This window comes from Globicephala melas, chromosome 8, assembly GCF_963455315.2.
Source record: "Globicephala melas chromosome 8, mGloMel1.2, whole genome shotgun sequence".
NCBI lineage: Eukaryota > Metazoa > Chordata > Mammalia > Artiodactyla > Delphinidae > Globicephala > Globicephala melas.
In genome coordinates this window covers 25,349,014-25,374,984 of record NC_083321.1, presented here as the reverse complement: position 1 = coordinate 25,374,984, position 25,971 = coordinate 25,349,014, and the positions used below count along the sequence as shown (strand labels likewise).

Genomic DNA, 25,971 nt, shown 5'->3' with positions numbered 1-25,971 from the left:
TTCATATTTCTTCTTCTGTGAGTTGCCTGCTCATGTGTATTTTTTAAGATTTTTTTTAAAGTCTTTTTTGAATTTGTTACAATACTGCTTCTGTTTTATGGTGCTTTTGTTTTGTTTTCTTTTATTTTGTTTTTTGGTTTTTTGGCCATGAGGCATGTATGTGGGATCTTAGATCCCCAACCAGGAATCGAACCAGCACCACCTGCATTGGATGGGGAAGTCTTAACCACTGGACTGACAGGGAAATCCTGTCGTCTCTGTTTTTAGGTGATCTTTTTTTAAAAATTTTATTTATTTATTTTGGCTGTGTTGGGTCTTCGTTGCTGCACGCACGCTTTCTCTAGTTGCGGCGAGCAGGGGCGACTCTTCGTTGCAGTGCGCGGGCTTCTCATTGTGGTGGCTTTCCTTGTTGCGGAGCATGGGCTCTAGGTGCACGGGCTTCAGTAGTTGCAGCACGAGGGCTCAGTAGTTGTGGCTCACGGGCTCTAGAGCGCAGGCTCAGTAGTTGTGGCGCACGGGCCTCGTTGCTCCACGGCATGTGGGATCTTCTTGGACCAGGGACCGAACCTGTGTCCCCTGCATTGGCAGGCAGATTCTTAACCATTGCACCACCAGGGAAGCCCGATCTTTTTTCTTGTTGATTTGTTACAGTACTTTAAAGGGTAAAGATCTTAACTCCTTGTCTGTCACGTATGTTTCAAATATTTTTCCCAGTTTGTCATTTGCTTTTTAACTTTAATGGTGTCTTATAATGTCTAAAAATGTTTAATTTTTATGAGGTCAAATATATCAATCTTTTCCTTTATCATTTTTCCTTTGCTTTTATTATTAGAGAGTTCTTCACTCTAGGAGAAGATATTCTCCACCTGTATTTTCTTCCAATTCTTTTATGGGGTCATTTTTTTTCATTTTATTCTTAAAGCCATCTGGAGTTTATTTTGGAATAAGATGTGAGAGAGACAACTCTTAAAAACACATTTTTAAAACATTACACATTATAAAAGAGTCTGTGCAAAGAAAATATTTGCAGTATTAAATGTGCCCAAGGAGTCATCACTTAACATAAAAAAAAAATTCCTATGACATAGCATTTAAACAGTTCTTCAGAGTTCACTAAAAAAGGATTGGGCTGTGTTGAAACCTACTTTAACAGTTTTCTTTTGGAGCAGTTGCCTTTTTACTAATTAACTTTTATATTATTTGGATGTTTTACAAAGCGTACATATTGCTTTCTTTAAAAAGAAAGAAAAAGTATGCACTTCATTGCATGAGAGGTTGATGCCACATGTCAGAGACAGATCTTGAATTTCACCTTTTCATGACTAAAAGAAAACAAAAGAAACTTTTCATGATTCATAGGGCATGAATCATAAACGAAATTACTGAATGATTAAGTAAGTCTAATGACAACGGGGTGAAGTGGAAATTCTATTGGGTAGAAACCACAAACCCTAGGTTCAATGCTCCCCCTGATTCACTTGCTAAATTTCCTTAGATAAATTTCTTAAAATATCTGCACCTGTTCGTCAGTGCATGAAAAAAGATCTTAGTTGTCAGGAAACATGGGCTTATGAGTTAATATTTTAAAGTATTAAAAGCATATTGAACTAAATATCTTCATGAACAGGGTCAGCAATTCTAGTCATCAGCAACTCAGGAAACCTAAAAATTTCCTCATTTCATGTCTCCTCTTCAAGGCTCAGCTGTTCTTTCAGTGTGCATAAATTCTCAAAGGCTCATTGAGGGTAGCAGAATATCAGAGGTGAATGTTTTGGGAATAACAGATATTTCATGTTACTGCTAATGAGGCTGAAATAGTATTTTAAGAAATCTAACCTTCCTCTCTATTTCTGCTACTTCTCTTTTAACAGATTTCAGCTTTTTGAGAGGCTAATCATATAGATGTCCACAAAAGTTCACAAAAAGACACATGCTCCAGAAATTTACGTTTACTAACATTCATGCCAATATGTATATAATAACACTGATGTGGGTAACCACATTCTTGTGCATAAGCATATCCTCAGGTTTACCTTGAGCACATTAATGAAAAGAACTAATAAGACCAGGTAATGAGCAAATCAGTAAGATTATTGATGATTAAAAATTTCTGAGTCCACAATTGGTAAAGAGTTCTCTGCTTAACGTTATCCAGGCCCTCAGAGAAACCAGTGAAAAGAATTTATTTATGAATTCATTCAACAAATATTAACTGAGCATCTGCCAAGCACTGTGCTAAGCACTGAGGAAAACTATTAGGTTGAACCACATGAAACTGCTGATAGTCAAGCATTTTTTTAACTTACAACAATGGCAATTTCATGTAGTTCAACCTAAGAAAATTACAGAAATTCCTTAGAGAGGGAAAGAAGGGCATGCGGGATCTTTCCTTGCAGCGCACAGGAAAGAAGACAGAGTTGAAAATCATGAGAAAAAACAGAATTTTCCAAAATAGCAACTTAGAAGAAATAAGAGGGAATAAAAGGAAAAAGAAAAAAACAGGATTGGGAAACGGGAACAAGGGAACATATAAACAAAAATAGAATAGAACAGGGCTTCCCTGGTGGCGCAGTGATTGAGAGTCCGCCTGCCGATGCAGGGGACACGGGTTCGTGCCCCGGTCCGGGAAGATCCCACATGCCGCGGAGCAGCTGGGCCCGTGAGCCATGGTCACACTGAGCCTGTGCGTCCGGAGCCTGTGCTCCGCAACAGGAGAGGCCACAACAGTGAGAGGCCCGCGTACAGCAAAAAAAAAAAAAAAAAATAGAATAGAACAATAAAAACATATGGAGGGCTTCCCTGGTGGCACAGTGGTTAAGAATCTGCATGGGACATGGGTTCAAGACCTGGTCCAGGGAGATCCCACATGCCACAGAGAAACTAAGCCCATGTGCCACAACTAGTGAGCCTGCGCTTTAGAGCCCACGTACCACAACTACTGAAGCCCACGTGCCTGGAGCCTATGCTCTGCAACAAGAGAAGCCACCACCATGAGAAGCCCGAGCACCACAACGAAGAGTAGCCCCTGCTCGTTGCAACTAGAGAAAGCCCACGCACAGCAACGAAGATGCAACCCAGCCAAAAATAAATAAATAAAATTTATTTTACAAAATATGGCAATAAAAACTAATAAATTATTTTTTAATTTTTTAAATTGAAATATAATTGACATACAACAATTAGTTTCAGGTATACAACATAATGATTCAATATTTGTATATACTGTTGTGAAATGATTACCATGATAAGTCTAGTTAACATCCATCGCCATACATATTTACAGAAAAATTTTTTTCCTTATGATGAAGACTTTTAAGATCTACTCAGCAATTTTCAAATTTGCAATACAGTATTATTAACTATAGTCACCATACTGTACGTTACATCCCCATGGCTTATTTATTTTAGAACTGGAAGTTTGCACCTTTTGACCCCCTTCACCCATTTCACCTACTCCCTACCCGCTACCTCTGGCAACCACCAATCTGTTCCCTGTATCTATGAGCTTAGGTTTCTGCTTGTTTGTTAATTTGTTTGTTGAAAACTAATAAATTCTTTTTCTTTCTTTCTTTCTTTATCTTTGGCTACATTGCGTCTTTGTTTCTGTGTGTGGGCTTTCTCTAGTTGTGGTGAACAGGGGCTACTCTTCGTTTTGTGGTGCGCAGGCTTCTCATTGCAGTGGCTTCTCTTATTGCAGAGCACGGGCTCTAGGCACGCGGGCTTCAATAGTTGTGGCACATGGGCTTAAGTAGTTGTGGTTTGTGGGCTCTAGAGCGCAGGCTCAGTAGTTGTGGCACACGGGCTTAGTTTCTCCGCGGCATGTGGGATCTTCCTGGCCCAGGGCTCGAACCTGTGTCCTCTGCATTGGCAGGTGGATTCTTAACCACTGCGCCACCAGGGAAGCTCAATAAATTCGAAATAATTTAATTCATCCAATGTATATTGTGTCCAACACTATACAGATAATCTCACGGTAGGCACAACGTGTATCTCAAAAGAAAGAGAAAACATTATTCTCCTTAGAGAAGAAAGACAGATCAATGTGCCCCATATTTTGAAATTCTAAATTCTGAGGATACAAGAGAAAATGAAAAAAGTATTGAGGCAGTTGGAGAGCTAAAACAGGGGAAATGGTAGTAGAAATACCAAAAAAATAGATATAAATTCAATATAAATCCAAGAAAAAGCAAAGTTGGAAAGAAATAAAATAGGAGTCCCAATAATAGGAAAACGATTCTGCAGCAATGTCTCCTGATAACACAAGAATGAAAAGTGTAAACCAAGTTATCAGAGAAGCCAATGAAAGTAAATTTTAAAATGTTTTACTATCTCTTTTGCCACATAGAAAATTATATTAACTTCCCATTTTGTACAATTAAGGGTGAACAAATAATAAAATAGGTAATTTGTGTATATAAATTCCAAATTTTATATTTTGATATAATGACTTCATTTGAAATAACATAAATTATATAAAAGCAAATAATCCAAAACTATCCAGACAGGAAAGAATAAATTAGAAAATTACTTAAATAGAGCCCTCTTTATACTTTCATGATTAAGAATGGTCAAAGACCATACAATTTTAGCATAAGAAGGAATCTTACTTTCTTTTTTTTTTTTTTTTAATATTTATTTACTTTTGGCTGCATTGCGCATGCAGGGCATGCAGGATCTTTCCTTGCAGCACACAGGCTTAGTTGCTCTGCAGCATGTGGGATCCTAGTTCCCCGACCAGGGATTGAACCCACATCCCCTGCATTGGAAGACGAACTCTTAACCACTGGACCACCAGGGAAGTCCCAAGAAGGAGTCTTAGAGTTCATTCACACCAAACCCTCAATGTCTCAGAAGAGGCAGAGAGAGTGATGAGAAGTGATTTGTTCAAAGCTAGAGAGAAGCAGACTTAGGACTAGAACTTATTCCTTCTTTCATTCACTTAGTGGTTGGGAAATCCTGCCATGTGCCCGACAAGGTACGAAAATTGGTGAACTTTGTTCCTGGCTCTCAAGTTGCTGTCAGAGTGGCAGTGTTGAGGGTGGGTAAAAGAGACCCATAAACTCTACTAAAGCCATTAGTGTACATCAGTAAAATAAACAGTGCTTTAAAACCCACATTTTATATGTCAAAACTCAGTCATTGAGAACTCTCATTTTGAGAGCTTCAAACCAGGGTGGTACATAAAATAACAAAGGAGAATCCTTCACCAAAGAAGGATAAATAGGATCCTAGGTTGTAGATTTCCTAACAGGTCTTCCATATAATGTATGTCTTTAATCAGTACCAGCAACATCAGCACTCCATTATTACCCTTCTTTGATGCAGAATAAATGAATGATTCTCTTTTTTAAAAATATTTATTTATATATTTGGCCATACTGGGTCTTGGTTGTGGCACACGGGCTCTTAGTTTCGGCGTGCAGGATCTAGTTCCCCGGCCAGGGATCGAACTCGGGCTCCCTGCATTTGGAGTGTAGAGTCTTAACCACTGGACCACCAGGGAAGTCCCTGAATGATTCTTAAACACTGTCAGCTGTGTAGCTAAAAATACATGATTTGTCTAAACTCTCTTTTCAGACATTGTGCATGAAAGTATGGTTTTGCAATTGATGCCCAATAAACTTGTGTATGAAAAACAACAACTGTTTACTTAGCACATTATTACCTGAGCTTAGGTTTACAAAAAAGAGGCCAAAAAAAAATTGTGTGGCAATCAGAGAGTAAGATTATGATGATAAAATGAGTCCAATGAGTGAAAGAACTAATCATAGCTGTAAAAATGCCAAGGTCTGAACAAAGAGTGAGAGTTTTGTGACCAGCTATGACATAGGTCCTTGTCACAGGCCCCAGAGGGCAGCTCAGAACCACACTGATTCAGGTTCCTATGTGCCCTGTAAGGACTCTGAGGATTACTATTTTTTTTAACATGACATGTAGTTCTCATTACTAACCACAGCATGACATAAAATCAGGTGACCAGGAAACCAGATAACCTCTCACACTGTTTTTTATTTTATTTTGTTATTAACAATCATTGTTCTTAAATGATAGAATTAAATGTGAGCTCTAGCCAAAAGTTCCTTTAGAGGGATTTAAGCAAATGATTAAAATAAAATATTTAACCCCTCTGCCTATTTGTTGAATCTGAAAATACTTGCATAGAGACATAGAATCAGCCTTGAACAGTAGGAGTCTTTCATTTTCCACCTACTGATTTTACGGGGATAAAGTAAAACACCAAACAACCAATGTTGAAATGTCAAGGCTAAAATGTCACAGAAACATAAGTTCAGTAAAGTAGCATCTTCTGTTCTACGTAGTCTGATGACACAGTTAACGCTGTGCCTTTAAGGATGTGGATGTGCCCTTAACATCGCTGAGCTTCATGGCTGCAACCTTAACATTTCCTGTCACAGTCTTTGAGTCAATCCTCATGCCCACACAATCGAGTGAGTTTCCATTTCATTCTTGAGTTCACACAGGTAAGTGGGTGGGTATGTGCTCAAACTCAGAGATGCATTACCATACTAACCCAAGTCCATTAATCTCATTGCTCTGATTTTTTTTTTCTTTCTTTTGAAATTAAATAATTCTTTACCTCCTGCCCTCCATGGTTTGGTAATAACTCAAAAAAGCACTGGAAAGAGTCAAGAGCTGGGCTACTACTTGACCAATGACTCTCCAAGATCCTTTACTTCTTCATGCTGCAGTATCCTTTGTAAAATGAGATTCATAATATCCGGCCCAATTCTACAGATGGCCAGAATAAAAGCATTTAAAATGTTTTGGGAGAAAAGCATACGAATACTGTGACTTTAAAAAAGCAAATGATACAATATAAGAAGATGAATACAGCAAATAAATAACAGAAGAAATTGACAATCTTGAACAATGTCGTTACTGACTAATCTCTTCTCTCTTTGCTACCTAATCTCAAAATATCTTGCAGCTCCATAGTGGCTGAAGTTTGTGTTCATACTGCCAAATGCTATAAGTCATTATAGGTGGTGGACCCCAAAGAGCTTTTACTTATGCAAATTCTGTCTAATGGTATTTATCATATTACCTGTTAAACTGAGAAGTTTTCAAAATATTATTTCAAATCAAGACAACAAAGTGTACTTAGTTTTTGTTGTCTTCCTGCCTAGGCTCAAAGAAAAGCTCAAGATTTCAGATGACTACTTGTTTGAAAAAATGATGTTATAGCTATCCTGCCAGGTATGACTAAAGATAGCGAATAACAGTACAGAAAGCACGAAGAACAAGCAAATTTTATTAATCTCTTTGAATCTCTATAAAAACGTACATATTGATACTTAAACCTACTACCATAGAAAATACTGGAAAACACAATACACATGCAGGCACCCTGTTAGCTGAGTGATGACATCATTACACGTCAAAGAGCCTCTGGAAATTTCCGCTGTATATTCATGAGAGAATGAGAGTGAAAAAGGCAAATCATGTCTTTGTACCATAAAAGAAATCATTTTGACCTCGGAGACCCCTTGAAAGGATCTTGGAGATGACCCAGACCTAGGGGACCACGATTTAAGAACCAACGTAATCGATTAATTTTTAAGGTCACTTCCCAGTTCATAGTACTTCTCCGATGAATGTTTTGCTCTCCTTCGCGGACCACCCTTTGAGACCTAAGGTCTCAAGACAGAGCCCCTAGCCTAGTGGAACCCAAAGCGAAAAGCCCCGGACGCTCCGGGGGGTGCTCTGCTTAGCTACTGGGAGTCGAACACGCTCCCCTGAGTCGGCGGAGGACGCGGGATCTAGAAACCAGTCCCAAACCTGCCCCCCGCGCGCCAAGGCGGGGCCAGAACTGGCTGTGGGCGGCCGGGCTAGCCCAGGGCTCAGGGCAGAAGTGGCGACGGCGACAGCTACAGCGAGGGACGGCTCCCCGGAGACACCGGCCAACTGCCCGCCCGCCGCAGGTGAGCCGGCCCCCGGGAGGAGGAGCGCGGCCAGGTACTCCCAAGGAGCTGCTTCCTCCTTTTCCCACAGCTCCGCGGCCTCCCGGGATCAAGGCTGGGCCTGCGCCGCGCGTCCCCGTGCCGGCCAGGGCGGCGCTCCGCGGACCCCAGGCGCTTCCTCGAGCGTGCGGGCCAGTTCGGCCCTGCGGAGAGCAAGGCGAGGGTTTGGGGGCGCCGAGACGGAGGGTCTGGCGGCCGCAGGGACTACCCAAGCACGAGGCTCCGGCCTGGGAGCTGCTGGAACATGCGCCCGGAGTTGCAGGTGCGGGGCCCGGCGGCTCGGCCCCGACGGGGAATGGGCGACTCGGAGGGGGCCACCTCGGCGGACCGGGCTCGATTCCAACGGAAAGCAGAGGGCGGCCGCGGCGATAGGTGCCCGCTCTGCCGTCTGCAGAGTCCGGAAGGTGGGGTGGGGAGGCGAGGGGTAGGGCGGAGGCGGCATTTGTCCCCGGGTACGCTCTCGGGGCTGCTTTCCGGGCGCGGGTCGGACGCCGGCGACCGAAACCGCGCGCAGGGCGCAGTCGCGCGGTGGCTTTGAGCACAACAGGTAGGTGATTCAGTTCCCACAGGAACTCAAAGTGCTGAGCCGGGGCCTTTTTTGACGTGGTTTTTGTTGGTTATTTTGTTTGTTTCGGTTTGTTTGACAGTTGCCAGACTATGTTTACACTCCTGGTGCTACTCAGCCAACTGCGCATACTTACCTTCGCGTTCCCTCACCACACAAGAAGTCCAGAGGAGTTGAGGCATGCGGGAGAAGAAGGTAAGCCTGGCTTCCGGCTCCAGGAAAACCCTCCTGGAAACCCGACTCGGATTACAGAGCTCAAACCAGAAAGTGCAGTCTTTGAAACTACATGCCCCCATCAATCATAGAAGCACTAAAATGTCCTTTAATTTGTGGTTTATTTGGTAATGTTGTGGTTTGTTATGTTAAGTGCAATTTATACACATTCATTTCTGTGAGTTACTTTTGCTAAGTATATATTTAAAACCAGGTTGGTGGTTAACTGAATGGAAAACCTATTTCAACTTCTGAAAATCAGTGAGTGCCATTTTTCTAGATGAAGCTATGTGGTAATTGTGGTAATTATAATGAGCATAATTCTTCCAGTTCTTCCTGGAAAGATGGACAGGGAGACCAGGATCTAGTCCGGATGTGTTAGGAGACTCTGGGCAAGTTACTTAACCCCTTTCAGCTTGTAAAATGATGGGGGATGGGGAATGGAATGATCGCTGAGGTCCTTTTTAACTTTTAAATGCCTGGTTATCTGGGTAAAGTCAGAAGGTATGAGAAGATTAGGTTTGGGGCTTGCTAACCTAGAATTCCATACCTTGTGGACTCCAGGTCTTAGACTGATTTCTGCCCATATTTTGAAAGCCTAACCAGAAAAAACAGAAAAGAAAAAAAAATGGCTTTCATTTCTCCCTGCGTAGTCATTATGCTTCCCTACCCAGTGCCAGTGCTTTGGATCTACCTCTCCACACATTCCTGTCCCTTATTCATTCTCATCAGATCCTACTCTTGTTTTCTTTTGGGAAGGATCTGTGACACTAATACTCCTGGATGACTTATTAATGATTAATACAGCTTAGTGTCTCAAACCTTCTAGGAGGGGGTGTGTGTGTGTGTGTGTGTTAAGATAGGGCAGTATCTTAACCTGAAGGAATCAAACACTGACAGCAGAATTCTAGGCAATTGGATAGGCTAGCCAGTGGGATGGGGGAGATTTGGAAGGAAATCCTTCTTGGTGCCTCCCAAGTTGTACCATATATGTAAGTCCACTCATACATAAGGTGGATGATCCATGCTCAGCAGGACCAGATGCTGATCTCCAGAATGCTTGGGAGTGTACTCATTCATTCACACGATACAGCATAAAAGACAGTCTCAAGGACATCACAAACTATGGAAGGAATTTAGAGATCATACTTGAGTGCAGAAGGCTGGAGATAGCTGTGGGAAATGTAAATGAAGAATCCTGTATATTTAAAAAGCTGATTTGTTCAGTAATAACCTCTTTATTAACATATACTATGTGCCGAGCTCTCTGCTAGGCACTGGAGATGTAGAAATGAAAGATTGTAATCCTGACCGGGAGGACTACTTCATCTAGTGGGAGAGGCAGGGTGTAAACTGATAATCTCCATAAACTCTATGACAGAAGTTAAAACAGAGAGTTTCAAGAGCAGAGGAAAGAGTGAGTTAGCAGTAACTCTGTCTCCGGAGAGTTGTATGGCACAGAAGCCAGTGCTCTCTATCTGCAAATGAGATATAATAAATGTAGATATGAAAAGTAATTAGGAAAATAAAGGACCTTCAGCTGCATTCTGATAAAGCCCAAAGGTGGGGTTGAAATGACCTAAAAAGAATTTATTTAGAAAGCATGGGGAGACAGGAGAGAGGAGGAAAATGGAATATCTCAGTTGGTGGACTTAAAATAGGGGAATGCACAGGCAACTTCCTAGGATGGTCTAAGACAGGAGACAGAGATGGAAAGACAATCTGAGGCAGATACAAAGGTGCAAAGGCCAGTGCATCCTCCAGCAACGGCCAGAGGGAAAATAGGAACTCTCGCTGGAAGTTCAGGATGCTCCAGGGGCAAGGAAGTTTGCCTCTTTCAATTAAAAGCAAATCCAGGGCTACTTAGAACCCAAATAACAAAGGACAGTATTTCTCCTAAGATCATAAGGGAGGCAGGAAGATGTTTGATAAGGCACTGAAAGTGTAAGGTCAACCATGGACTGAATCAGAACTTTCACACTCAGGGAAGTGGTAAACAGCAGCCCCTCCTGGAGGGCATGTTTTATACATCAGTGAAGATTTTCGTTGGCATAAATATCATTTCAGGAACAAGAAAAATATTTATGACTTGCTTTTTTATTTTCGTTTTAAATTGAAAGTCCCATTTGGAGGGCAGGGGCATTTTATAACTCAGAAAACTGACTTGAATAGGAGACCGACAATGAGAAATTTGGCACTGCTTTTCTAGCCAATAAAATGTAAAGATCTGGGCATACCTGAGAAGTAGCAATACAGAGGCAGATTCTAATTCTCCATTCTGAAATTAGATTTCATGTAGTAAGTACAATATAGCTAAGTTAGGCAGGCTCAGAGTTACTTCATTACTGGTTTAATATTTTAAACCTATGCCAAGCTGAGTAATGGACTATACCTCTGAATTGCTTCAACTGGTAGAATTTAGGTCCAAGAGTTCCTTCCCACTACAGGGAAGTCAAGTTCATCCATTTATTTTTGTAAGTAATTTTTTTGGCATCTCTATGTGTCAACATCCTTTGCTTTAATGGAACTTTCCTTCTAGCTAGGGGAACAGAGTGGTAACAAGTAAGTAAAGCATACAGAACACCAGATGGTGATAAGTGCTATGAAGAAAAACAAAATATAGTAGGAGATGGGGATTGCCAGAGGTGGGTGAGTGGGGATGGGGTTCAAGGTAACATTCAACAAAATCCTGAAGGAAGTGAGAGAGCAGAGTGAAAGAAGAAAGTTCTATTTAGAGGAAACAGCAAGTTCAAAGGCAGGAGAGAACCAGGCACATTGGAAACCAGTGTAGCTGTGGGGGACAAGGAGAGCCCTTAGAGCAGCAGTCCCCAACCTTTTTTTTTTTTTTTTTTTTTTTTGCGGTACGCAGGCCTCTTACCGTTGTGGCCTCTCCCGTTGTGGAGCATAGGCTCCGGACGTGCAGGCTCAGCGACAATGGCTCACGGGTCCATCCGCTCCGTGGCATGTGGGATCTTCCCGGACTGGGGCACGAACCCATGTCCCCTGCATTGGCAGGCAGACTCTCAACCACTGCGCCACCAGGGAAGCCCGGTCCCCAACCTTTTTGGCACCAGCGACCAGTTTCTTGGAAGACAATTTTTCCACGGATGTTGCGGTGGATGGCTCAGGCAGTAATACCAGTGATGGGGAGCGATGGAGAGCGGAGCGGCAGGTGAAGCTTCGCTCGCTGGCCCGCTGCTCACCTCCTGCTGTGCCGCCCGGATCCTGAGAGGCCTCAGACCGATAGTGGTCCATGGCCCGGGAGTTGGGGACCCCTGCCTTAGAGGGCCATTGCAAGAATCCCAATGAGAGATGATGGAGACTTGGAAAATTTTTCATTCTGTCTCCATTAGGTGGTAGTGTAAAATCTACAAGGAGACAAAGAAGAAGAAAGAACAAAAATATTTTATCACACTGGTCTACCCTTTAGAATATTTCTCAAAACATCTATCACCAATGATCCCATTTTGGCTTCCCCCTTGGTTCAAATAGCTCATATGTGTTATTTCTAACATAGAAATGAATACACTAGAATAGCACTGGCCAATAGAAATAAAATACAAACCACATAAGAAATTATCTAGAGCCATGTTTTAAAAAGTAAAAAAAAAAAAAAGGTGAAATTAATTTTAATAATGTAGTTAATTTAACCTAATATATCCAAAATATTTAACCCAGTATTTCCAAATATAAGCAATAGAAAGCATTAAGATATTTCATATTTTTTTAAACCATGTCTTTGAAGTCCCCTGTGTATTTACACTTACAGCACATCTCAATTCACACTAGCCACATTTCAAGTGGTCAATAGCCATATGTGGCTAGTGGCTACTGTATCGGACAAATCCAGCTCTGTTAAGATTCAGACCTGCTTGGAAAAGTGATTGATTAGTAAGGAAAATATCTTGGCCAAGGTGTGACTGTTCTCAAAGGCTAAGAATAAATGGCCAACCTGAGGTCACTCTCAAATTAGTATTAGTCTTCCAGACCATGCACTGTCGTCAGTCTTTTTTTTTTGGCTGCATTAGGTCTTATTTTTGGCTGCACGCGGGCTTTCTCTAGTTGTGGTGAGCAGGGGCTACTCTTCATTGTGGTGTGCAGGATTCTCATTGCAGTGGTTTCTCTTGTTGCACAGCCCGGGCTCTAGACGTGTGGGCTTCAGTAGTTGTGGTGCGTGGGCTCAGTAGTTTTGGTTCGTGGGCTCTAGAACACAGGCTCTGTAGTTGTGGCACAGGCTTAGTTGCACTGTGGCACGTGGGATCTTCCCAGACCAGGGATCAAATCCATGTCCCCTGAATTGGCGGGCGGATTCTTAACCACTGCGCCACCAGGGAAGTCCCTGTCGTCAGTCTTGATCCATCTTTCAGTTGCCCACTCTAATATATTCTTCCTTTAGTAATGGTTAGCAGTGAGAAATACCAAGACTTTTAAATTCTTTTAAGCAGTTGGGGTAGTTCTCAGAGAGTTTCTGAATTCCAGTCTCAGTAATATGATCTGGAGCAAGATCACTTCAGCTTTGTGTGACACCAGAACGAGTTTGAAGTTTTCAGGTTTTGAAAATACTGCCTTGGTAGGATATTTTGGTTTTGTGTCAACCTGTGCTTAGCTATGGTGTTTACCATTTACCTTCCCTACATGCACACGTAGACGGAGTCTTATAAAACTTTGTAGACACATGTTTAGGGGCTGAGTGGAGGGAGCTACTCCTTTGGGAGGGACTGAATGGCTTTTAATTAATCTTATAATTAACTTATGATTTTATTAGCTTAGAAGTTTAAAATTTTTTGGTATAAACCTGATAGAACAATTTTAATATAAATGTATGAATTTATAATTTTAAAACATAAAGAGATCTTAGTTATTATTTAGTTCATATTCCCATTTTCCAGATGAGGAAATGGCAACCCAGGGACTTCCCTGGAGGTCCAGTGGTTAAGACTCCATACTCCCAGTGCAGGGGGCATGGGTTCGATCCCTGGTCAGGGAATTAAGATCCTGCATGCCACACAGTGCAGCCAAAAAAAAAAAAAAAAGTGTTTCAGGAAATGGCAACCCAGAGATATAAGTGACTTATCCCAGGATGTAGCTGATAGCTAAGCCAAATCAAAAAGAAGAGTCTGTCTTCTAACTCTTAGTCCAGTACTCTGTCCATTACACCAGACTAATTTTTCTCAGTCAAGATAATAGGAAACCAACACTTTAGAAATAGAATAGTCTGGCCTGCCATTTATTGGAAAAATAATTGTCTAGAGGAAAAAGTGATACTCGAATAATTTTTATTTATGCTCATAATTTCGGACATAATCTACTCAAGTATGTTCTGGAATTTTGTTAGTATCTGTACTTCATATTTAGCAGGAATTATTTTTACTGATGATATTTCTTTTTGTCAGATTTTAAAACCACACAAGAAAGTTTGGTATAATTTAACCAGATCAAAAGAACTATATGCTTTTACCGTAATTAAAACAGGAATTTTCTGCCTTATTTTTTATCGGTGTTTGAAATCTTTCTATTTTTTTGCTAGTCTTTACATCAAAAGAAGAAGCAAACTTGTTCATATGTAGACACCTCCTATATAATAGATTTGATTTGGAGCTCTTCACTTCCAGTGACCTAGAAAGAGAATGCAGAGAAGAACTTTGTAATTATGAGGAAGCCAGAGAAATTTTTGTGGATGAAGATAAAACGGTAATTTGGTTGATATGTTAATTGGCTAGACATCTATTAAATTGTACTTAAGGAAGTGGCACTTTCACTCAGTAGAGATTATGTGCCTTAAATAGAATTCAGATTGTATACCTGTTACCTCTTTCTACTTTCTTATATTGTAATTAGCCCATTTAGACTTGGCTTTATACTTAACTGGGCTTATAGTAATTATCAAATTATCAATTATGTCGTGATTTTCTGTGTTTAACATTATGATATTCAAAGACAATAATGAAGCAGAGTGAATTAAACTTCGGGATATTATTTTAGTTAGTTCTCTGACTCAGGCTTCAGTCATTCAAGACTCAGAGCAATTTTTTCTATTAGGACTTACCATTTTTGATTACTGTATTTATATTTCAAGTACTTATTGACGACCTATTATGTGCCAAGTGCTCTGCTAGAGACTGAAGATAAGATATATAGTCCCTGCATTCAGGATTTTATTGCTTGGCAATAAACCTTTAGAAGTTCTCCCTTAAAATACAATTAAATCCTATCTGTTAATCCTGAAAAGGTACAAAACAAACAGCCAGCACTGTCCCTGTTATAATCTGGCATATTCTTTAAGAATGACAAGTGACCCAGATTTTTCACTTTTTTGTAGATTAAATAACCCCAGCTCCTTTTCCCCTTCCTCAAGAATCCCATTTTACTCTTTGGTCAATAAAAACCTCTCTAGGTATCCTTTAAATGCAGGTGTTATTGACACTTAGTTCTTTTTTCTTCCAAAATTGTGCCCAGATTCCATTCCCTGCTATTATCTGCTGCATCTACTAGAGAAGGGAAAGAAAGTCTACTCTGCGTTGTAGTTGTGCCTGTTGAAATTCTATTGTTTTTCACAAACCCGTTTTCTAATTTTATCACAGTTCCTTAAAAATGGCTTCCATTCTCTCAAGTAACACTGAACTTAAACAGTCTCAGGGATGTCTTTCCAAATCAATAAATAACTTTCAATAAAATTTCCTAGGAGACTGAAGGCTCATCTAATGTAGAAAAAAATCAGACTCCTTTTCAAACATGATAATGAGTCCCCTGCTTCAACTTCCACCTCTGCTACTTTCATCGACTCTCTAATGCGATAGTGTCCCCTGATGCCTGAGTGAGGGCTCTGGGCAGGTGAAGGGAGACTATCAGCGCACAGTAGTAGAGAGCTAGCACTGGCAATAATCCCCTGACCAATTCCAGAGTTGGAAGAAACAGTGGTGGATGGCAGTACTTTATTAGAGTGAGTCACGCCCTCCAGCATGAATGAACTAGTATCCTACCTGTGGCACATGCCAAGCGTTTACCACCCCTAGTCTAGGTCATTGAGACCAAATGAAATGACAATAAAGAAATTAAACAAACTTGGAAATTTTACCTTTCTCTTAGATGGCATTTTGGCAAGAATATTCAGTTAAAGGACCAACCACAGAATCAGGTAAGGCAAGAATTGATCAATTTTCATGTTTTTTCCCACCCTCTATCATAGTACATTTTTAGTTTCATTGTTTGAGTTTGGTTGTTGCACAACATACATACTTTGTAAAGCCAAGGAAGATTTCTCAGTTATACACTGGGCTATCTAAGACAGAGAAGGCCACATTCATCTATTTACACACTGAAAATCAAGTTTGGTGAGATAGTAGGGAAATGAGATAATAGGCTTAATGCTATTTTAAACAGTCCAGCTAAGTCAAGACTTGCACAGAATAAAAGTAGGACTCTATTAGTTTCAAATAGTAAACTATTTTAATTTTTTTTTCTTTTTTACCATTACAAGTAAATGGAATACTTACGCTACTAGGTAAATTAGGATTGTTAGGTAGAATTAAGTAACTCCTAGAGAGGGGAGATCCTTTATTTTATCTACATTTATCATCTCTAGCTGCTTTTTAGTCAGGTTTGTTTTGTTTTGTTTTGTTTGTGTTTGACAGCTCTTTTTTCATTCCCCCTAGGTAGGGCCCCAGCTATAGGGAGACTATTACATAGCTACACCAGAATTGCTTACTACATTTATCTTAGTAGTTAATACCAAAATGTGTATAGTTGAACAAAGAACATGTTTATCCCACTTAGTGTTGACTTTCATCCATTTAATATAACATTTAAAATAAATGAAGCTAAGGACTTCCCTGGCGGTCCGGTGGTTAAGACTCCACGCTTCCAGTGCAGATGACGCATGTTTGATCCCTGGTTGGGGATCCTGCGTGCCGCACAGTGTGGTCAAAAACTTAAAAAAATTAAAAATAAATGAAGTCAGAGCTAGGGCTTTTAGGAAGTGTATCTAAATTTTTTCTGGTCATGTTTCTAGCACAGACTTTTAAAAGTAATCAGTATTAATTATTAGATGCCTAATAGCATGCTTACACCCAGCGTTGAATTTATTGAAATCATAGGTGGTGCTTTTCAGTTGTTATATTCATGTTATTTTAATGATTTATCTTAAGATGCTAACAGAGAAAAAATCGATGTTATGGGCCTTCTGACTGGACTAATTGCTGCTGGAATATTTTTGGTTATTTTTGGATTACTTGGTTACTATCTTTGTATCACTAAGTGTAACAGGCAACGACATCCAGGGTAAGTACCAAATAAAAATATTTAATTTACTATTATATGTTCTATACTGTCATTTTTAAATGGCTAAAAAAAATGGCTGCCTTTTTTTTAAAATACACTTTTGATTTTGGAATAATTTTAGATACACAGGGAAGTTACAAAGATAGCACAGAGAGTTCCTTTATGTCCTTCACGCAGCTCCCTCGTTGTTAACATCTTATGTTACCATAGTACATTTGTAAAACTAACAAACCAACATTGGTACATTACTATTAACTGAGTTCCAGCACATTAGTAAAGCTTCATAAAGGCCATAATTGTTTGCATAATAGAATCTCAACATCCTTATTAGAATAAAAAGTTATTATCTTATCTGTAAGTAGAGATGAGAAAGTGAAGAACTAACCTTATTCAACAAAAAGTACCACATGCGAAATAGGCTATCGAAATTAATGCTTATATATCCCTATTTACACTTTCAAATTCTATGAAGAAGCTAATGATGGTAACCAGGTGATAAAATGATTATGGAAATAGTGGTGATGGTTGTACAACATTGTGAATATAATTAATACCATTGAATTGTACACTTGAAAATGGTTATAACGACAAATTTTATGTTACACGTATTTTACCATAAGAAAAACAACTTCTTTATTGTTAAGGTAAGAGTTTAGGGCAACAGATATGGAATTAAGATAAATCCATTGGAGGATAAAAGCTGAAGCCATGAGAGTAGGCAAGTTCTCTGAGTGTGATGAAAGGACAGAAGGCAAGTGACGGAGTCTTAAAGGATGCCTACAGTAAGGGTGCAGAGGAGGACATGCCAGCAAAGCGGGCAGAGGACAGGAGCAAAGTATAGTGTAATTCTATCCCCAAGCTGGAATTCCTGAACAACTCCCTGAGGCATTGATGTGATCATGGGCAGGGACTAAGAAGATTGTCTGAGACTTCTGTAAATCCTATAAAATTTTGAAAAGTGAGAGAAGATAAGGAAAATTTTGTGCAATTTTTCTTAAGCCACTATGTTTTGAGCTGAGAGGTTTCCCTTACTTAATAGACAGGAAATGAGCAAGTTCTTCCTGTTTTCTAGGGCTTTTGACTAAGATTTTATTCAATATGTCCTTCTCCACAAGCTGCAGCATACCTGGAAACTCACAGGTTAATGAAGAAATCGGAAAATATGTCTTTAAAGACTCTCCTTGCCTTTTATCTTTCCTTCTTTTCCACCCCATTTATAGTATTTTCCCCAAAAAGTCTCTGTATGCCCTCACATTTAGTAATTTCCCTCAAAGTCTGTGAGCACAGCCATTGTTCAGTGTCCTCATGCTCGACATTGTCTTCTCTCCTCTTTCCGGTTTTTCTTCATTTTTCTACTTTTCTGCACCACTACACCTTCTTACCTTATGCCGTTTTTCTCTGAAACCTTCTAGCTTCTTTCCTGCATGAGGTTAGAAGCAGAATTCAAAGACACGAGGAATAAAGAGGTGCATTATTATGCATATTTTCTATGTATGTTGTTATAAAATTTTGAAAACCTGGATATCTCTTATTTTAAAAGTTTAGTTATACTTAATGTTAGTACAGTATAATGCTGTACTGTTTACAGGTCATTTTTACATCTACTGTCTCTCTTTGATTCTCACAGAAACCCTTTATAGGGGACATTTCAAACTAGGTTAACCAGACATTCACTTGTGTTAAGGTTAACTTTTAAATACTTAGTAAAGTACCGTTCATCAATTGTCCCAAGAAATTCTTGCAGCAGAGTTATGTGTTCTCTTTCTACATTTTGCAAGTCTGGAAGTGGGGGAAGGGTGAGGAATATTTGAAAAAGAAAAAAGTAAAAAATAAGATCATTGTTAGAATAGTTTGTCTCATTCCTCTGTAAAAACATGCCAAGAAATGGGAAACAAGATCTTTTCATTTCTTAGTCCCTATATTTTATGGAGGAAAACAGGCATAATATAATGCTGTCAGCTTATTTGAGATGTTCCTGGTGCATACTTTCTGATTTGAATCTTGTAAGAAATCACTGTGGAGACACTTAATGACTTTAATATAATTATATTGTTCCTGTAACTTAAATTTTGAAGGTCAACGTGGAAAAATTCATTTCTTCAAATAAAACATCTGTCTCTCCTGTTTCCTATAAACAAACAAGTAGAACTTTTCGTCACAAGCTAATGAATGTGGCAAGTGACAAGCCTACCATGAATATATTCCAGGTTTCTGACAGAGGAGGAATTGTGTTGACTCCTCTAAGTAAACTTCGGAGGCTATCAGTCACCTCTCAACTATTGAAGGGCTGATTATCCAGTTCCTAGATTTACACAGATTTTTTTCTTTTCTTCTCTCTGCAATTTTCCTCTCTCCTTCCGTCCAGTTCCAGATCTCATTATAACCTCCAAAGGAAAAGGCATTCTAAGGGGCAAATTGATTGATTCAGTTTGCAAAAGTTTGCAGTATTTTGGGTCTGCTAAGCTGTCTCTTATTGGGAAGAATACTGTAAATATTGACTAGAGGTTGGGGATTACCTATACATTTTAATTATCTTATTAGTCATAACTATAAGAGGTTAATTTAGGCATAGATGCTTCATAGGCAGCCAACTTCACAGTCTAAACAGATCAATTTACTAATATCTAAATTTTAATTTGTAATTCACAAGTGAGAAGGGAAAATGTAGTTTCAAAACACCAGACCTGTGTTGCATTTCAAATTTCATTGGCTGGTGGTATAGGTGACAGAGTTTTGTGAAAACAGTGGCCATATTGAACTAGGCCTTTTTTTTTTTTAATTAAAAAAATTTTTTTTGTAATTGTTGGACTTAAATCAATGGAGATCAATGGGGAAAAGATAATAATCTGAGAAAGGGAACAATGCAGGTGAAACCACAGAGATAGACCATAGAATTCATTGCACATACAGAGGAGAGTAAAGAGGCTACCTTGGCAAGAGCAGAGAGCTATAAAATAAAGTGAGGCCAGAATAAGGGAGGCTTTGAAAAGGAGGCACAGGAGTTAGAACTTGATTCAGTAGAAAGTAGGCTGCAGGTTAGACTTTTGCGGAGAAGAATGATATGATAGAAGTCCTGTTTAGGAGGGTTGGCCCAGGCAGCAGGGATTCAGTGGGGAACAGAGGAGAGAGAGACGGGCATCGCTGTTGTGATTATCTCTGTGGCATCAATTTCCTAGGCTTGGAGTTATGCTGCCTTTCAACAAAGCCTGGATTTGGTTTCACACCATACTTTGAGAAAATTTTAATTCAGGAGCAGGAGAAAGAGGGAATTCACGTGTTTTGAGTCCTTGTTACAGCGTTCCAGACATTGCTTAGATGCTTTACGTAAGACATCTTTCTCAATCCACACAAAACATCTCTGTTGAGGTAGCTATTGTTATCCCCATTTTATAGAGGAGGAAAGCTGAGTTAGGTTACCTTGCCTCTGGTCACACAGCTATGAAATGACAAGATCCTGTTTCTTACCCATGACTGACTTCAAAGTTCTTGATCTTTCCATTATATCAAGATTCTTTCAGAGTTTATGGGTAAAATAAAACTGTTGTTGTATTAATAAGTCAGGTTCAGGGACTTTCCTGGTGGTCTGGTGGTTAGGATTCAGTGCTTTCACTACCATGGACTGGGTTCAGTTCCTGGTTGGGGAACTGAGATCCCACAAGCCACACAGCACGGCCAAAAAATTAAAACAATAAAAATAAATTGGGTTCACCTGTATCAAAATGTTGGATTTTTTAATATTGCCATCTTAACCTAAAAATGCTGCCTTTCCTAGACCTCAATGCTGTCTCTGTTTAGTTCTTCAGCCACCTACGCAAGAAGGGGCAGACACACTCCCTCCATCGTTTTCAGAAGACCTGAGGAGGCTGTCTTGCCTCCATTGCCACCTTCAGTGGAGGACACAGGATTACCTTCTTATGAACAGGCAATGGCACTGACCAGAAAACAGAATGTTTCGCCACCACCACCATATCCTGGGCCAGCAAAAGGGTTTAGGGTATTTAAAAAATCTATGTCACTCCCATCTCGCTAAGCCCACCTTGTTGTCTTGGTGATATAGGACATTCACATTATTTAAATGGTTTGTTTTCCCTGAACCAAAAAGACATGTCGATTCAGCCCTTTATGACAAACTGCAGAGAGTAAAGGAGGAACAAGCACGTGTACTATGCCACTGGAGATCTGTTAGCATCCTGGACCTAAACTTGATCATAATCAGCTGGATAAGGAACTTTGTATCTTTGCAGTTAAGAAGAGAGCACTTTTTTGTTCCTTTTAATGGTTCAAAAAATCTGTTATGGGTGTCACAGCTACAACTGGGGAACTATCTGTATCCTCTGTACAGAAGAAGTTTGTAGATTTCTTGTATTGAATACTAAAAAGGTAAGAATTTCTAACTATTAGGTTATCCCAAGTCATAATATTTGACCTACTCTTTTTTTAGGATTTCTTTTTGGTTGGAAATACTTCACAGAATTTGGCATTTAAATATAAATTGGTGGCCTTTATATAATCACTTGTTTTTTTATTTTAAATTATTGCATAGCATTCACCATATTTTGCACGTTCTTATTGTGAACTCTTGCTATCAGTCATATTATGGGGAGTGGGGTCAATAGTTTTCTTTAAAAAAAACCAAACAAATACTTGATAGAGAGTTAGTTCTTCAGAGGGAACAGGGTTGCAATGTTACAGATTTGAAAGGGTTGTTACACCACCAAATAAAGGTACAGGCCTCAAATCTAGGAGTGACAGCTTGATAAGTTGTGCATATTAATGATGAGTAGACACACCCATTTTCATTGCTATGTTGTCTGTATTGACTATAACTATTAATCTGGAAAATTTGTTGAATTTTATAAATAATAGTTGGAGAACCTGGAAGAAGTAATTTACTTTTCTGCTATCAAAATAATATTGATTAAAGTTACCAGCAACCCCCTGTATCTCTTAATGTCTAGACACAGAACACCATAGGTAATCATTTTGACCTATATTTTGTATTTTCTTCTAATTGTATGTATGACCAGTCTCCCCTTAAGAACATAGTAGAGTATAAGCTATAAATTTCTGGAACGAATGTTTGTGCACAAATTTATTTGAGTGGGTGTGTATGTATATGTGAATTTGTTTCCTCTTTGCAGGAGCTCAAAAAAAAAACATACTCCTGAGAAATAGAAAATTCTGTTATGTTTTTTGCCAGGCATTGCTTTTTTCCTATTTAAGACCATTTATAAAATTGTATTTTGTTTTATATTTTCACACAGGTGAGATTAAGACTCACATGCATTTGATAATTCCTTCCAAATTAAATGTTTAGAAAATATAAATCATATTATACTGTGTGTTTGAGTGTATGTCTCTCTTTTAAGACAGCATGATCTTAATGCAGATAAAAGAAAGATCTTAATCATTATAGACTGCTAAAGACTTTATTTACCTTTTATATTTTCAGTCTCTTTGGTTGCGTGTTACAAAGAAATCATCTGGCAACATTTAGATATAATTAGGAAGAAGTCTTTTTAAAGCCACCTACGTTACCTATAAAAATTTTACTATTTGTCATACCTTGGCTTACATAAGCACTTTTCCTCATGTAACTTTGCACTTTGCCCTTATTTTAATCCTCTTTAAAAGGTCAGAGGCAAACTACTCACTTTAGCAATCACACTGAGGCATAGAAGGATAGCTTGACCAAAATCTAACATGTTGGTGAGAGCTAGGTTTAGAATGAACAAGCACACTATTCTAGGCCCATCTCATATCTATAGAATTACACTGTCTCAAATTATGAAATTATAAAATAGAAACAACTAAGTTTTATGAGAAATGTATAAACATTTGTCATATATACATAAATGTATATAGGTGCATATATTACATATCTGTATATGTGTTCTCACACGTGTGTTTCTTAGGATGAATAAAAATATAAGATACGGGGGCTTCCCTGGTGGCACAGTGGTTGAGAGTCCGCCTGCCGATGCAGGGGACATGGGTTCGTGCCCCGGTCCGGGAAGATCCCACATGCCGCGGAGCGGCTGGGCCCGTGAGCCATGCCCGCTGAGCCTGCGCGGTCGGAGCCTGTGCTCCGCAACAGGAGAGGCCACAACAGTGAGAGGCCCGCGTACTGCAAAAAAACCCCAATATATATATAAGATACGATATATCTTTTATTGAATCACAATTTGAAATATTCCATGAACTTGTTTACTCCCATTGACTCACAAGAATCTAACTGCAAATCTAGCTTCAGAGCCTGTGACAACCCCTGTCACCCCAGCAGTAGCCTAGATTTGTCATGTGCCATCATTAAGTGTGAAACTGTTGCTCTGACTTGAACAAATCTAGAATTTATCATTAAGGTTATGAAATACCTGGTATTTGTAGAGCATCCAATGTTGAGCTCATAATACTTTAAATATAAAAAAGAAAATGTGATAGAACCATAATCAAATACTTATAATAATTAAAAGGAAAATATCAATATAAAATTATTGACACATATTTCTGTCCCATTCACGCTTTTCTATTCCTTGTATACTTTTGGTGGTGGGTTTTCTAGTTTGATTAATTTGTTTTGTTTGTGCTTCTTCCCTGGGTAACATATTAGTGTTAACCATTAAATCTATTTTTGACACAAAGCTTTCTAATTAGGTATATCAGTTTTCTCCTCTATCACAATCAGGAAATGAATGTAATATGGGTATGAAAAGGGAATAAGCCTAGAAAAAGACAAGTACACATTAATAGGGTTATGCCTTCAGTAGGCTAGATAATTCTACACAGAATATTCTCTTTTCAAGATGAAAAAAATCAAAGAGAGCACAAATTATGACTGTGTCAAAGTTTTGCATCTGTTAATATTGTGCCCTCTGAGTGATTATACAGAGCTGGGTGATAATTCTCAGAACAATTAAAAACTAGAGCAACAGCATCCTCTGTGTCTGGTTTCCCGTTTGCCTGTAAAATTCTAATCATTTTTTCCTATTTCTCAGATAAGTTATGTATGTGTGTACTTTTCCTATATGTGCAAGAGAATTTTTTAGTGAGAAAAAGTTTGTTAGTGCTGTTTAAAAGCTTAATTTCATATTATTCATTTTGCTTTTGTTCTAACTGAATGTGAAATAAATTAGTTACTAGTTTGATTTGAAATGTATGTGACATTTATACTACTAGAAGAGTGTCTAGAATTTCTGTAATTTTTTAAAAAACTAGATTCTTTTGTAGATCCTGCCTGTGTAGCATTTTGGAACACATATGATATATAATGATGCCTTCAATCTTCTGTATTGTGTGTTTCCTTCAACATTTTTTGTCGTTTACAAATGTCTCCCTAACAGTTTAAGAGTTTAAGGCAATTCAGTACAAATTTGTCAGCATTTTCATTATCTGGAAAAAGCAACCCATTTTTGAATGCATATTTTTCCTACAGGTTTGATTATATTTTGGTTTTAACGGATTTGTTATCACAGACACTTTTTATACATGTGAATAAACTTTATGCTAAGTAAATATTTGTTGCTTGTTTCAATTAAACATTCTTCATATAGTGGCATATAATTATATGAGTTAAATGTGAACAACATGTTGCATGTTTTCAAAACAATGTTTACAGCATGGTATTGCTGTATGTATCTTTCACCCAGTGGTGCTAGCTTTCTAAACAGTTTAGTTGCAGTTGTGAAAGTGCAATATTCCTTAACACTGTTTTAATATTTAATATATTGTTTGAAGCAAATTTATAATATATTACTCCTTAAAACTGAATTTACTTCTGTGACCTATATCTATACATAAATTAAAAATCAAAAAAATATAGTAATGTTACACTAAATTATAGGAGTAATAGTACCTCCAACATAAGAGAAACACAAGTAATACTATGTATCATACACATAAATAAACTGATTTTTTTTTTCTTTTTTTTTTTTGCGGTACGCGGGCCTCTCACTGTTGTGGCCTCTCCCTCCCATTGCGGAGCACAGGCTCCAGATGCGCAGGCTCAGCGGCCGTGGTTCACGGGCCCAGCCGCTCCGCGGCATGTGGGATCTTCCCGGACCAGGGCACGAACCCGTGTCCCCTGCATCGGCAGGCAGACTCTCAACCACTGCGCCACCAGGGAAGCCCTAAACTGATTATTATTAAACATAACTTCATGTTCAACATTTAGACCACCTTAAATTTTTTTATCCAATTGAATAATCCATAAATGTTAATACTTATACTCCTTAAAATTACTTTAATCAAGGAAATGAGAAGACAAGGTAGTGACTAGGAGAAAACATTTGCAAAAGACACATCTGATAAAGGACTGTTATCCAAATTATACAAAGAAGTCTCAAAATTCAACAGTAAGAAAACCAACAACCCGATTTAAAAATGGGCAGAAGACTTGAACAAATACCTCACCAAAAAAGATATTTAGGGGCTTCCCTGGTGGCGCAGTGGTTGGGAGTCCGCCTGCCGATGCAGGGGACACGGGTACGTGCCCCGGTCCGGGAGGATCCCACATGCTGCGGAGCGGCTAGGCCCGTGAGCCATGGCTGCTGAGCCTGCGCGTCCAGAACCTGTGCTCCGCGGCGGGAGAGGCCACGGCGGTGAGAGGCCCGCGTACCGCAAAAAAAAAAAAAAAAGATATTTTGGTGACAAGTAAGCATATGAAAACATGTCCAACAGCGTGTCATTGGAGAATTGCAAATCAAAACAACAAAGAGATACACACCTATTAAAATGGCCAAAATCCAGAACTGACAACATTAAATGTTGGTGAGGATGTGGAGCAAAACGAACTCTCATTCACTGCTGGTTGGAATGCAAAATGGTGCAGCCACTTTGGAAGACAGTTTGGCAATTTCTTATAAAACTAAACATACTTTTACCATTTGATCCAGCAATGATGCTCCCTGGTACTGACCCAGATGGGTTGAAAACTTA

The 25,971-nt window shown here is 39.1% G+C and overlaps 1 protein-coding gene and 1 long non-coding RNA gene across 3 annotated transcripts in view; one reads left to right on the top strand and one right to left on the bottom strand.

Moving 5' to 3' along the window:
* Positions 1 to 7,825: 7,825 nt before the first annotated feature.
* On the top strand, positions 7,826 to 24,539 carry PRRG4 (proline rich and Gla domain 4). 2 transcript variants are annotated; one of them, XM_030864800.3, is made up of 6 exons: positions 7,826 to 7,943; positions 8,630 to 8,742; positions 14,288 to 14,451; positions 15,847 to 15,895; positions 16,905 to 17,037; positions 20,833 to 24,539. In XM_030864800.3, the coding sequence occupies exons 2-6, from the start codon at positions 8,640 to 8,642 to the stop codon at positions 21,065 to 21,067; spliced, it is 684 nt and encodes a 227-aa protein (XP_030720660.1). In that variant the 5' UTR covers positions 7,826 to 7,943; positions 8,630 to 8,639; the 3' UTR covers positions 21,068 to 24,539. The 2 variants fall into 2 exon arrangements, with proteins under 2 accessions (XP_030720660.1, XP_030720659.1); XM_030864799.3 differs by having other exon boundaries at positions 7,872 to 7,977.
* The window catches only part of LOC132597672 (uncharacterized), a 29,853-nt gene continuing 15,476 nt past the window's right edge, over positions 11,595 to 25,971 (bottom strand). Inside the window, exons 4-5 of the long non-coding RNA XR_009564884.1 lie at positions 14,219 to 14,376; positions 11,595 to 12,128 (exon numbers count right to left, since the gene is read on the bottom strand). This is a non-coding gene — a long non-coding RNA (uncharacterized lncRNA). The remainder of the gene's footprint in view (positions 12,129 to 14,218; positions 14,377 to 25,971) is intronic.